The 13,132-nt window shown below is 45.3% G+C and overlaps 1 protein-coding gene across 1 annotated transcript; it reads right to left on the bottom strand.

Annotated features, from left to right (window-relative positions):
• Nucleotides 1–537: 537 nt before the first annotated feature.
• Nucleotides 538–12,356, bottom strand: LOC147702085 (uncharacterized). Its single transcript, XM_086929402.1, has 2 exons — nucleotides 12,110–12,356; nucleotides 538–1,136 (listed from the first exon to the last, which is right to left on the bottom strand). Exons 1-2 carry the CDS (start codon nucleotides 12,354–12,356, stop codon nucleotides 538–540), a joined length of 846 nt encoding a protein of 281 aa, XP_086785528.1.
• Between the last annotated feature and the right edge of the window lie 776 nt (nucleotides 12,357–13,132).

Here is a 13,132-nt window from a genome sequence, read left to right as displayed (position 1 = left end):
AGTATCAGCATGTGGGCCACTAGAGGGGGGTTGAGCTGTCATTTGGGCCACATGCCTGTCCCTCAGAACGCTTGTTAAACGGAAACCCATACACGGTGGAAACCTTTGGCGAACCAGATTGTGATTTAATTTTGGTGAAGACAAGCGAGTACAAAACGATATATACAGTGACGAACACTGAACCCAACGAATGAGACGTATATAAATTGTTTGACACTTCAGACACGCCCCTGATGAAGGCACCATCGCGGCGCCGAAATGCATTGGGCTCACGTGTAAAATATGTATATACTGTTTAATGTGGAAATAGAATTGAAGCCAGAGTACTGATGTATATGTAATGTTTGTAAAATTGATGAATTAATGAAATACGCTTGTATTATGAAAAGTGGAAATAATACATGAGTAACACAAACAAGCTAAAAAAACAGAACAAGAATAAAATAAGCAACTAATTTCACAAAAAAGTGTGTGAAGTATAATTAAAGCGCGGAGCGCTAAGTGCACAGTGCCAGATTTGGTGGGCTCAACAACCCATCATAACTTGTCCCTCAGAACACCCACAAGCTGGCCCATGAGATCTACAAGTTGGCCTATACGCGTGTCCATGGACCTCAGCAGCAGGCGGAGCTCACGCACTTTTTCCACAACCTGGCCCATCTGTCCCTGGGTCTGCTCATATGCCCCAAGGACTCTGGCGATGGTGGCCAGGGCTTCGGTCCCAGTGTTCTCCTGTATTTGTCCCCCAGTTGCCCTCACACCTGTCCTTCTGACCTGGACATGTGGGGTTCGCACTCCACACGCCTGCACACTCTCCCTGGCCTCCTTTGATTGTGTTGTGGTTTTGCTAACCACTGAGGCAGGGAGAGTGTTGCAGGCAGCATTGGTGATGGTGGTGGTTGAGGCCGCACAGGTTGTTGTAGCAGGGGTCAGCGCTGTTTTTGTTGCTGTGGTGGTGGTGGCGGGGACAATGAGGGCCTGAGACGTGGTACGCCCTGGCAGTCCGGATGGGCCAGGTTGTTGCTCCTCATCCGAGAAACGTATGGAGTCTGCATCTGAGAGTTCATGTTCTGGGGGTGGGGGGGACTGGCTCTGCAGATTTGTGGTGTTTTCTGCTGCAGTTCTTTGTGGATCTCCTGTTGAACAGAGGTTAAATGGTCGTTGAAGTGCGCTCCAAAAGCTTGGTGTTAGACTCTTGGATGTTATATTTGATACACCACACACTTTACATTGGTATGGCTAAAAGATACTGAGCATCATGACATGATGTTGAGGTACATACATTACTTGTCCATAGTGTGACATGTAAAAATAAACCATGTGGCCACGTACAGATTGTGTGATTACAAGGACATATCATCATCTAACAACTTGCTGCATATCAACGTTATGTGATGCGTTTTTTTTGGTTTGCTCTGCATGGAATCACTTTCAGCTAAGCAAGAACTAGCCATTGTAATGTTATACATACCGTTTTCATATCATGTACTTTACTTTGTTTGTCCGATTGACCATGCATGTTTTTTGTTCATATGGGCCTTCCTGCTCTGACACCATGGCACTTACACATTGTATTCAGTGCTGTGCATGATTGTGCCCTGAATTTCTTCCACATGTGACTTGGTGAGTCAAAGTTTAATTTCTGTGACAGTTATGTACGCTTAGCTGTCTGCACGCTGGATGTGGTTTTTGGATCTATGCCAAGTTGGATGACATGTGAGTGTTTGCTGGGCAGGTCAGGCGACCTAGCTCGACGCCACACCCCCCGCGCTCCGACCCTATTTAGTCGTCCCCTAATGAGGGAGCGCAGCGGACGAGCGCAGCGGGCGCGACGAAGGCGCGCCGAAGTCAAGCCAAAGTCCTGCCCGTCTGCGCCCGTCCGCGGCCGGACAGGGCTAGGGGCGCGGCCATATGTACCTCCCTATTCCTCCTCGGCTCTCATCGCTCTTCGTGGCCCTTGGCCCTTAGCAGCTTCTACCATCAGACACATCACTGATTCTGGCCTGTATCTTAATCCCCATTATCCGGTATCCCCCACCTTCTCACTCTCCTTGTCCCACCCACTTGACCCTTCCCCTGCACCTCCTCCCCTCCCTCTATCTCTTATTTTACTTAATACCAGGTCGGCCGTAAAGCACCATCAAGAGCTATTTGTGCTGTTGGACACCCACCGGCCTGATATGTTATTTCTAACAGAAACATGGTTCTGTGAAACCTCATTGCCCTCTCTGTTGGCTGCTCTCCCTACCTCTTATGTGGCCCTTCGTGCCGATCGATCAGGGGGTAAGTTAGGAGGTGGAGTAGCCCTTATTTCTAGAGCCGAGTATAATTTTCAACTCCTTCCTTCCCTCACTATCAACTCCACCGAGCACCTGGTAGCTCGTTCTCTGGCTTTCTCTCCCCCGCTCACTTGCCTACTGATGTACCGCCCACCCCAACCTACCCAGTCATTCCTGCCGGCTTTTCAGGACCTGTTAGCCACCTTAGCTATAAATCATGCCTCTATTCTGGTACTGGGGGATTTTAATTACTGGCCCTCAGACCCTCAGGAAAGCTTAGCTTCCAAACAATTTTCCGACTCACTCACTTCCCTTAACTTTGCCTCTCACTTACACACTCCCACCCACACTCACGGTCATGTACTTGACCAGGTCTGGTCCCTTAATGTATCGGTCTCTTCCATGACCGTGTCCCCATGTCCTTGGTCAGACCACGCCACGGTATCCTTTTCTCTCCACCCTAGGTTGGCAACTAAGACTCCACCTGCCAAAAATATCTGGGCACGCAATTGGAATAGGGTGGACTTTACCGCCCTGTCATCTTCGCTGCTAACCTCCGCACCTAACCTTGAGGGCCTATCTTCCACCTCCCAAGCCGCCGCCATTGACACCTGGCTTGCGGGAGGCTGTGATAAGGTAGCCCCACTACGACGGATATCCACTCAAAGACCTAAGGAATCCAATCGCTGGTTTGGTGACGATCTAAAGGCAAAGAAGCTGACTCTTCGGCGTGCAGAAAGGCACTGGAGAATGGACTACTGCCCCTTATTAAAAAAGTCCTATTTATTTTTGCTGAATGACTATAAAAAAGCTATATTGAGCGCCTAAACAGCTCATTTCTCAGCGAAAATATTGGCAGCAGAGAACAAGTCCAGGGAGATCTTCTCCATTGTCCAGGACCTGGCGTATTCAGACAGAGCTTCCCCCAAACCTCCCCCTTCCCAGTCCCTCTGCGATTCATTGAACATCTATTTTTTGGAAAAAATTGGCAATATCAGAGCTAACATCCCACCTCCTTCCCACGCTTTTGTGGAGCCCACTCCTCCGACTGTTCATTGCTTTCTTTCCTCCTTCCCTCCGCTCACTGAGGAGGCATTCCTTGCAACACTCCCCAAAATAAAATCTGGTTCCCCGGCGGATACCTGCCCTGCCTATATCCTCCAACAAATCTACTCGGTCTGCCCCAAACCACCTTTATCTCTTCTTAACAGCTCGCTGGCTCAGGGTGTAGTAATTCCAGCCTTGAAATCTGCCACCGTAGTCCCTATTCTTAAGAAGCCTGGGCTGGACCCTTCTATCCCAGCCAACTACCGCCCCATTTCCCTCCTGCCCTATCTGGGCAAGGTACTAGAGCGACACGTTACATCAGTCCTCAGTGCCCATGTGGAAGCAAATGGTGGCCTTGCGTCCAGCCAGGCGGGCTTTCGGCCTAGGCACTCCACCGAGTCCGTCGTGGTGTCGGTCCTGAACCATCTCAGGGAAGGCATGGACCATGACAACAACCAGGCCTTGGTGCTCCTCGACCTCTCCGCCGCCTTCGACACGGTTGACCATACCATCCTACTGTCCCGTGTCGGAGCGGCGGGGGTCGAGGGCCCAGCCCTGGTGTGGTTAGCGTCCTTCCTGAGGGACCGTACCCAGGCGGTTCGGCTGGGGGATTTCTCGGCCACTCAACTCCAACTCACTTGTGGTGTCCCTCAGGGCTCTTCCCTTTCTCCCCTCCTATTCAATCTCTATATCTATCCTTTGATTTTTGCCCTTCAACAGCTGGAGGTCACTGTGTTTAACTACGCAGATGACCTCCAGCTTATCTTCAACCTTTCCTCTTCTCCTCATTCTATCTCTAACTTTCAGTCTATTATGATTTTTATCAGGGACTGGATGAACCACAATCATCTGAAGTTGAATCCTGATAAAACAGAGTTGGTCCTTACAGGTGGTTCATCCAGTCCCTGGAACTCCCTCTTCTGGCCCTCCTCTTTGGGACCCCCTCCCACACCCTCTTCCTCAGTTAAAACCCTGGGTATCAAACTCAATAACCATCTCAACCTCCACTCACAAATCAGTTCTGTCGTATCTTCTTGCTTTCTTGTTCTCCGCACCATCCGCTCTGTCTCCCGTTTCTTTTCTCCTTCTGCCCTCAGGTTAATCATGTCCACCCTGGTTGTTTCCCGGCTGGACTACGCCAATGCCCTCTACAACGGCATCCCGGCTTACAGTCTCCAGAAGCTCCAGCTGGTTCAAAACCAGGCGGCCAGATTGATCCACGGACTTTCTCGTTTCCATCATTCCACCCCCCTGCTGAAAGCACTGCACTGGCTGCCTGTAAAGGAGCGAACCTTATTTAAGACTGGCTGCATGGTCTTCCAGGCACGCCAAGGGACTGCTCCGGCCTTCATTTCTTCTTTACTCAAAGAATACACCCCTGTTCGCGAGTTGCGGTCATCTACCCAATCACTCCTACAAGTCCCCAGATACAGACGTAAGAAATGGGGTGGATCCAATTTTTCTGTTTTGGCACCCTCCTTTTGGAACTCCCTTCCTGACCATTTACGTTCGGCTACTCACTACCCTGCCTTCCGAAAAGAGCTCAAGACTCTTCTTTTTACCCAAGCTTTCCCAATGTAATTCCTTCCCCTCCCTGTCATCTCTAGTCTTGTTTGTGTCACTGCTAAAGTTTGCCTCCATAGCGCCAAGAAACCGCATGGTGAACGTTGCGCTCAACAAATACTTTTAAAATTAAATTAAATTAAATTAAATGGTCATATGGCTACATGCATTTTGAGAAGGATGGCAGGGTGCATGCACTGTGTACCTACCTGTTCGGTGACACAGTGGAGAGAAATCTCTGCCACATGGTTATGAGTGTGAGGAGTGTACCATCCTGCTCAGCTTTGTGACAAGGGTGCCTGGTCGGAGTTGTAGTGATGGCTTCCCACCCACAAACACCCCTCCCTGTTAAGATAGCTACCTACCTGTGAAGTGGAGCAGAGGAAGGCAATAGGTTTCAAATGGCTCTTCGGTGGGGGAGTGTTCCATCCTGCTCAGGGGTGAGACAAGAGAGCATGAGAAGGCTACCTACCTGTAAGTTTGAAGAGAGAAATGCAATGGCTGCCACATGGTTGTGGGTGGGGGGTGTTCCATCCTGCTGAGCTGTTGGACAAGAGGTCCTGGTGGGAGTTGTAGTGCTGGCTTCCCACCCGCAAACACACCTCCCTGTTAAGATGGCTACCTACCTGTTAGGTGAAGGTGAGCAATGCAATGGTTGCCACATGATTGTGGGTGGGGGGAGTGCTCCATCCTGCTCAGCTGTGGGACAAGGGGGCCTAGTGGGAATTGGAGTTCTTTCTGCCTGTACACATGCCCCCTGGAAATGTTGCTAGCTACCTTTGGGGTGATTCAGAGGGAGTACATTTTAGATCTGTGAGACATGTGTTGGGAACAGTGTCTTGCACGTAAGTTCATTTAGGTCTAGGAAGTGTAGCTTTGTAGGTGTGCAAGACAGTGCATAGCAGTGTGATTGGAAACATCTGTTGGTACTGACCAGCCTCCACTCTCCTTGGTATTCCTGTGAGACTCTCTGGATGCAGTGTGGCAAGCACCTTCTCCTCCCATTTAGTGAATGTTTGTGGTGGAATGGGAGGGCCAGTCCTCTGAGCCAGCTCATGGCTCTTGTTGGCACGCTGTTTCACCCTGGTCTTGAGGTCATGCCACCTCTTCCTGATGTCCTTCAGGGTGCGCGGGATGGTCCCTACTGCATTGACTTTGTTGACTGTCCTTGCCCACATTTGATTTTTTTCTGGCTACTGGTGTCTGTTGGACCATGCTTCCAAACAAATGTGGTACTACTCTGATTACCTCATCTACCATCACGGACAAGTCATTGTCAGTGAATTTGGGCATCTTCTTCTGTGAAATTGTGTGTGATGTGCAAATGTGGGAAAAGTGCAGGTGTGAAGGTGGTGCTGGTGATGATGTGTGTGGTGTGTATGTGGTTGTGATGTGTGCTGATTTGCCTATCCTTTTGCTGTGGGGTTGGGCCCTTCAGTTGTGGGGTCGTGCAAAGGATTCTGGGCAGGGAAGGGGCTAGATTTATACTCAGCTATTTAGGTGGGTCAAAATGGAGTATTCATGTCAGCTGTGTTGTGTGTGTCGACCTGGAATTTGTATTTTCTACTTGCCATGGGGATGTTTCATTGGGGTGTGTTAGGTGTTTTTTGAGGCTGAACCAGATTTATAGCAACACTTGGTAGCCTTGTTGTGTGGTTGTTTTCAACCGCCATTACTCTTCCTGCGCGACCGCGGCGGTTGGAATGCAACAGCCCTTCTGCCGGCTCTCCCATTCGTCATTTGTTGTGATTGCGGCGGTCAGAAACAAGTGATCGTTCCGCTATCACCCCAATCGTATCATAATTTCACGTGTAGTCAATCCGCTGGTCGAACTGAGGTTTTGGGTGTTTCCGCAGCAAATCCGACCACTGCAGAACTATTTTCAGCCTTTCCTGGCGTTCCCTGCGGAGTTTCGTGGAATCCGTCTGCCGCAGTGGGATTTTTCCGGCAGTGCATCCTAATCTCGGTACATGTGGATGGTTATTTTCCGCTACCATGGCGGTCGGAATGGTTTTCCGACTGCCATTGTAATCGACCCCTCTGTTCCATAGATTAACAAGGAAAGAGGATTGTAGATCCTATTCCCAAGACTCTTCAATTTTAGTTTTAACCCCATCTGAACTCGAGGAAAAAAAGGTTTTTTTCATCTATAGACCTTGGTTTCAATAGAAAAATCAGGAGGAGTATTAATGTTATTAAGTGAATAGGAAGGAATAGAGGAAGGATCCATGACATTAGGTCTAAGTCAGAATGTCTAAGAGAATTGAATAGTTTGTATAATATGAAAATGGAATATAAAAATGGGTACTTAAGTCATAAAAAGAAATTAAAGGGTCATCTTGAATGATCTGGGATATCGAAATGAGGCCTTTAGATATCCAAGGAAGCCATTTAAGAGTCTTGTGTGCTTTGATAATACTAGGATTGTACCAAATTGGAGTCAATAACAACAACTGAAAAGGATTGTGAACACTGCAGAGGAACCTTTGGACCACATAACTGGAAAAAAGTAATAAAGGAGAAGACATAAACCTAGTTTTCTGAGCAATGAGAGAGAACTAAAGAAGAGAGAAAGGAGAAATTAAAGAAAATTCAAGTGAAGGTCAGAGCGGGAGAGAGGAGGAAGAAGGTATACCGAGCAAAGTACAAATCTGTTTGAAGGTAAAAGCAGAATGGTATTGAATAAAGTTAGGTAGGTTGACTACACCAGATGATTTTGAGTTGTTAAGTTTGGATACAGAAATCAGAGTTGGTTGCTTGTTCCATACAAATCTTGAAAAAATACCATCAATAGACCTAAAAAAGGAAAATAGAAATTTATGATAGGCAAAAGCATGATTTTAAAGGTATCTAATCTTCCCCACCAAAAGAGATATAGAGGGGACCATTGAGCGGAAAGGGTAGAAATCTTTTGTTTTAGGGTCTCTGTATTGATTTTAATAGTGTCTTTGATACTTTGATAGAGGAGGAATATAGGATTCTAGACAATTGATTTTGGAGGAGTTAAAAAAAAAACGGTGTCCTTAAATCTATCTTTCAGGCAGAATTTATTGAGTGCCATTACTTCAAATGTATCTATGTTAAGTTGGTATCAAGAAACACCAGAATAGCGAGATAAGAGCTGAAGAAACTCAGGGGCAGTGTCATCGGCGAAAGCAGTACATTTAATATTGAGTTGACCGCAAGTGAAATCAGTAAAAATTTGAGATCTACATATGGTTTCTAGAAAAGACTCCAAGCAAGGATAAAAAGTATAGGTGATTGGGGAGGCAACGCTGTCTGGTTCCTCTAGTTAATGGGAAGTATTTTGACTGAAGAACTTTGGTGAAAATCAAGGTGGAATAAGAGGTGTAAAGGATTGTAAATAACTGAAGAAATCTGGGACTGAAACCATGCTATTGAAGGGCTCTAAACATGAATTCCCAATTAACACAATCAAAAGCCTTCTTGGCATTCAGAGTAATTGCTGCCAGTGGAATCGTACGACAAGAAGCCCCGTGGATGATATTAGGGGCCTGATTACGATGCCGGACGCACTTCTGTCTGTCCGCCATCATGATGGGGATGGGGGACCGCCCGCCTATAAGGCGGCAGTCCCACATATCAAATTACAATGCGACCGCCACCGCAGCAGCCGCAAAAGGCATTTTTTCCATTGTGGAGGGTGCTGCAGGCACCGCAATGGAAAAAAGGCAGGTTTTGCTTTTCCTTTCACTACGTGGCAGGCAGACTGCCACATGGTGCAGGGAAATGTAGGGAGCACCACAGGTGCGCCTCAAACCCAAAACCACAGTGCCCGGGGGAAAGGAGGGCCCGCTACCGGCCACCAAAGTCCATCTTAACCAGCCATTCAACGGCTGGTGAACCGCTGTGGAAAGGCTGGCGGGGCTGGACCATCATAATCCCTATGGCTGTGCCTGGTAGGCACCACCATGATTTCAGGGATAGGGAGGCCCTCCGCCGCACCAGCGAGCTCAAGGAGCCCGTTGGATGTGTGGCGGTCGGAGTTTCCGACCGCTACAGTACTGCCCACCATAATAATATGGTGGGCGGAAAAAGGCCTCACGAAGGCAGTGAACCTGCCACCTGCAGTCTGTTGCTTGCGGGTTCACTGCCATCGTAATCAGCCCCTGTAAGGTACGAGAATTATCTGATGTGTTAGACCTGTGACGAAGCTGGACTGCCTAATGCTGCAAAGGAATGGACTAATGTTATTGATATGAAGGGTTAAGACCTTTGAAAAAAGTTTGCAGTCTGTATTAATCAAGGAAATGGGCCTGTCATTTTTACAATTGGCCAAGGTCTTGACTTTTTGGGGATAAGACAGATCATGGCCTTTGAAAAAAAGCTGACAGAAGAAGTGGAAGCAAGAAGATACTGAAAAAAAAAGAAGTTTTGAGGGCAGAAGGTTAGAAAACTTAGACTAGACCTCAACTGTAAAACCATCTGGTTCTGGAGCTTTGTCCTCTGGGAGTAGGGAAATGGCTTATCATAACTCTGCACATGAAATGTTTTCCTCAAGAGGGGAAAAATCGACATGAGTATTCTATAATGTTGGGATAGGACTGAAATAGGAGTCCCGGGAATCTTGAGTGAAAAAATTATCTTCAGTGTATAAGTTAGAATAAAACTCAACAAAATGTGACATGATATCCTGCTCTTTGAATAATTGGTTACCAAATGCACAATGAATTACTTCTATTTTAGTTTTCTATTTCTTATCTTTAAGATATTTAGCCAACAATTTGCCTGCCTTATTAGAACCACCATAATATTTAGTATTACCATTTAAAAGTGCATTACAGGCATTTTTTATTGAGATTCTATTAAATCTAAGTTTAGCCTGAATAAGTTGACCAAGAACATTTTTACCAGATCTGGAACAATAATCATATTCTAGTTTTTTAATATGTTGGATAAGATTAGAGGATCTTTAGCCGCTGTCTTTTTCTTCTGAGACACGTAATTAATAATAAATCTTCATGCAGAAGCTCTGAAAGAATCCTAAACGTGGTGGAAACCGATATCATGAGTAGTATTAATAGAAAAAAAATCTGTAATAATTATTTCAAAAACGGTGACATACTGTTCATCTTGTAGCAACCGATTAGTAACCACATGCGCGCTGCTCTTATTCTGCTGCTGTGCTTGCTTTTTAAAAAACCCATTGTTCATGACGAGCTGGGCTCGTCATCAGTGTTTGAGGAGGCTACACCATGACGAGCCCAGCTCGTCATCAGCCTCGAAGGGGTTAAAACACCATCTACTGGAGCGTGTGGGGGAATAGGAGAGTTCAAGGTCTATTATGACAGGAGTGTGATCAGAAACCAAGATGGGCCCTATTTCCGCATAGGTTAGATGCTGTGTGAGTTCTTTATCGAGAAAAATGTAGTCTATTCTGGAGGAAGAGTGATGAGTGGGGGGAAAAAAGGAAAATTCAAAAAGGTTAGGGTTACAAATACTCCAGGCATCCACCAGACCTCCATCTGAAATGGCTCTTGAAAAAGCCTTTTACATATTTTTAGGGACATACTTAATAGTTGATTTCCTATCTAAAAATGGATCCAACAACTGATTACAATCACCGCCTAAAATAAGATTAGTGTTTTTACAGATAAGAGTTTGATTGCGAGAGAGTCCCAGAAATGTGGGCCCATACCATTAGGCCCATAAATATTAACAAAAGTATAAGGACATCCATTAATCGTTATGTTTGAATGGAGCCATCTGCCATCTACATAACTTTCTTGTTTTAGAACATTAACAGATAAAGGTTTATGAAAGAGTATGATAACACAAGTTTTATGATGAACAGAAGGAGAACAATAAACAGAACCAGCCCATCCTTTCTTAAGCATATGAATATCTTGCTCTAGTAAATGAGTTTCTTGTAACAGAGCGACATGGCATGAGGATTTAGAAAGATGTGTGCAAACTCTTTGTTATTTAACAGGACTCCAAAGTCCCTTGACATTCCAGGAAATAATTTGGAGATTATTCATGTAAATCAATAAAAGAATTTGATACAAAACAGCAACCTTTTTAACAGTGTTAACAAAGCATGAAATTATATGAATGTATAATAATTTCCCAATAGAAAATTGAAAATAATGAAATATAAACAAAGAGGAGATGAAACGGGGAACGAAAAAGAGAAAAGGGAGTCAGGAAAACAATAGGAGCTTATCCAAAGGAAAAAGAAAAAAATAGACTATGTCCTTATCAGGAAACTCATTGATGAAGAAAAAGATAAAAGGTACAGGCACAAAAGGAACATAAAGGGAGTACATGACAGACCCACGAAGTGGAAGGAAGAGAAGTATGGCACTGGATTTGAAGGACCAGAACCATAAGAGAGAATAAGAATAAAAGAATAAAATTTGAAATGGAGCTCCGAAAAGCGGCATAAAAGATGATCTAGCCGGAGCACCCGGTCTGAGAGCACTTTAATAGGAAAAGGAAAAGTCCAGATAAGAGTAGAGAAAAAAAAGGAAGAGGACAGGGTGAGGAAGACAACAAGAAACTAATATAAAGGTGAGGTTACCCGTCGAGGAGGGATAATGGAGATGAAGAGGAAAAGAAGAGGAACAACCACTAAACAAGAAACATGAGACAATGCCATCATTGAGAAACATGAGACCTGAGGAAGAAGAGAAGAAATGGGTAGAAAAATGAGGATTGAGCCAGGACAATAGTACAAAAATGACCGACCACAGAGAAATGAAAATAAAAGACAATAAAATTAAGAGGTGGGTGAGACTTCAGGTGCCACTAGTGACCATATCTTTTCTTCAGTGAAGTTGAATATGAGGTCCTTAAGTTGAGCTGGAGAATCGAAGGAGGTGGTCTTGTCTTTCTAGGTCACCTTGAATATACAAGGATGGAGAAGACCGTATCTAGTGCCCATGGCACGAAGGGAGGGACATTCTTTGCGACGAACAGCTGTGACTGATGAAATCTCCTCAGAAAGGAAAATAGTGTGACCAGACCAAATCATTTGTTTAGATTGCTTAGAAGCTGAAAGAACTTGCATTAGACCCATGTGTTGGAGAAAAAGGATGATAATTCCTCTAGGCTAGAAGTGGAATTGGTATTCAACATTTTTTGTCCAAGCCGGTGAGCTTTAGGAATATTAAGGGAGGAGCCGGTGGAAAGAACCACTATGTTCGGGAGATTTAAATGTAGAAATGAGATCATGTCTCCTGCGCCCTCTTAAATACCATAAACACGAAGATTATAACGCCGGTTCTGATTCGCCAAATCTTCGGTTTGTCTTTTGAGGGACGTAATTTCCTTGGCCATAATGCTTACTTTAGGGGTGGTGTTACGAGATTCTGTTGTGAAAACTTTGAGATCTGAAACTCTGGACTCAAGAGAAGACCATTTATCAACAATATGCTGAAGAGTGTTAGTGATTTCCACCATAAATGGATTAAAATTTTTTAGTTCATCCATTATATCCTCCATGGTAACCGGGAGAGGTGATTTTCTTGGGGAAGCAGGGTTCTTGTTTAGTCTCCCGCTCCCACTGCATGCACCTTTCTTGCGAGTCCCTAAAGAAATATTGTTGGTAGAACCATTTTTTATAGAGACACCTCTGCCATAGTGAAGAAATACTGAGCAGTAAAAAGAAATGCACAACAATTTAATGGTAAGTGCAAACTGCAGACAGGCAGGAGGCATAATATAAAATGACAGAAAATGTCACCATAAGCTCAATGTACAGGATGCTTGAAAGGAAGTAAGAAAGAAATCCTCAGGAGAAATAGCACAATAAATAAAATGCTATTTGTGCTAAAAAGAACCCTTGCCGGCAGTCCAATATTCATGTGACGTCACTGAGAGCACTCAAGCGCTCACATTCCTGTCAGTGCATGAAAGAGGGAAGACGCCACCTGTTTTGAGCCCCTTGAAGTGAAAGAGGAACGGAATGGAGGCGGGCGTGAGCTCAAAGAATCCATAAACAGCTCACCACCTGTATCTCCCGATTCTTATGTGTCCGCCCTGCCATGGAGCATTAATAATTATGCCTCCAGATGAATAGTGAGGCAAAAGTGCAGACCGAGATATGGGAGTTTAGTCAGCCGGCAGCCACCTACATGCGCGTCCAGCTGAGTTTTGCAGTTTTTAGCCATCAAACCGCCGAGAGAATCTCCTTGCGATTGATAGGTCTATCTAACACTTTGCGGTCCTCCAAGTCAAGTCGCAGAAGTGGTATTCCTGACAATTACTCCTCTACACAT

Source organism: Lissotriton vulgaris, chromosome 7 (assembly GCF_964263255.1).
Source record: "Lissotriton vulgaris chromosome 7, aLisVul1.2, whole genome shotgun sequence".
In the NCBI taxonomy this organism is placed as follows: Eukaryota; Metazoa; Chordata; class Amphibia; order Caudata; family Salamandridae; genus Lissotriton; species Lissotriton vulgaris.
The sequence above is the reverse complement of the archived record's forward strand: the minus strand, read 5'-3'. Positions and strand labels throughout refer to the sequence as shown.

Bases quoted from the DNA above. Each gene is read 5' to 3' on its own strand.
- LOC147702085 (XM_086929402.1), bottom strand. From the start codon at position 12,356: ATGGAGGATATAATGGATGAACTAAAAAATTTTAATCCATTTATGGTG. The intron at 1,137-12,109 runs GTATTTAAGAGG...TCTGTTCAACAG, and splicing joins TTATAATCTTCGTGTTTATG to GAGATCCACAAAGAACTGCA.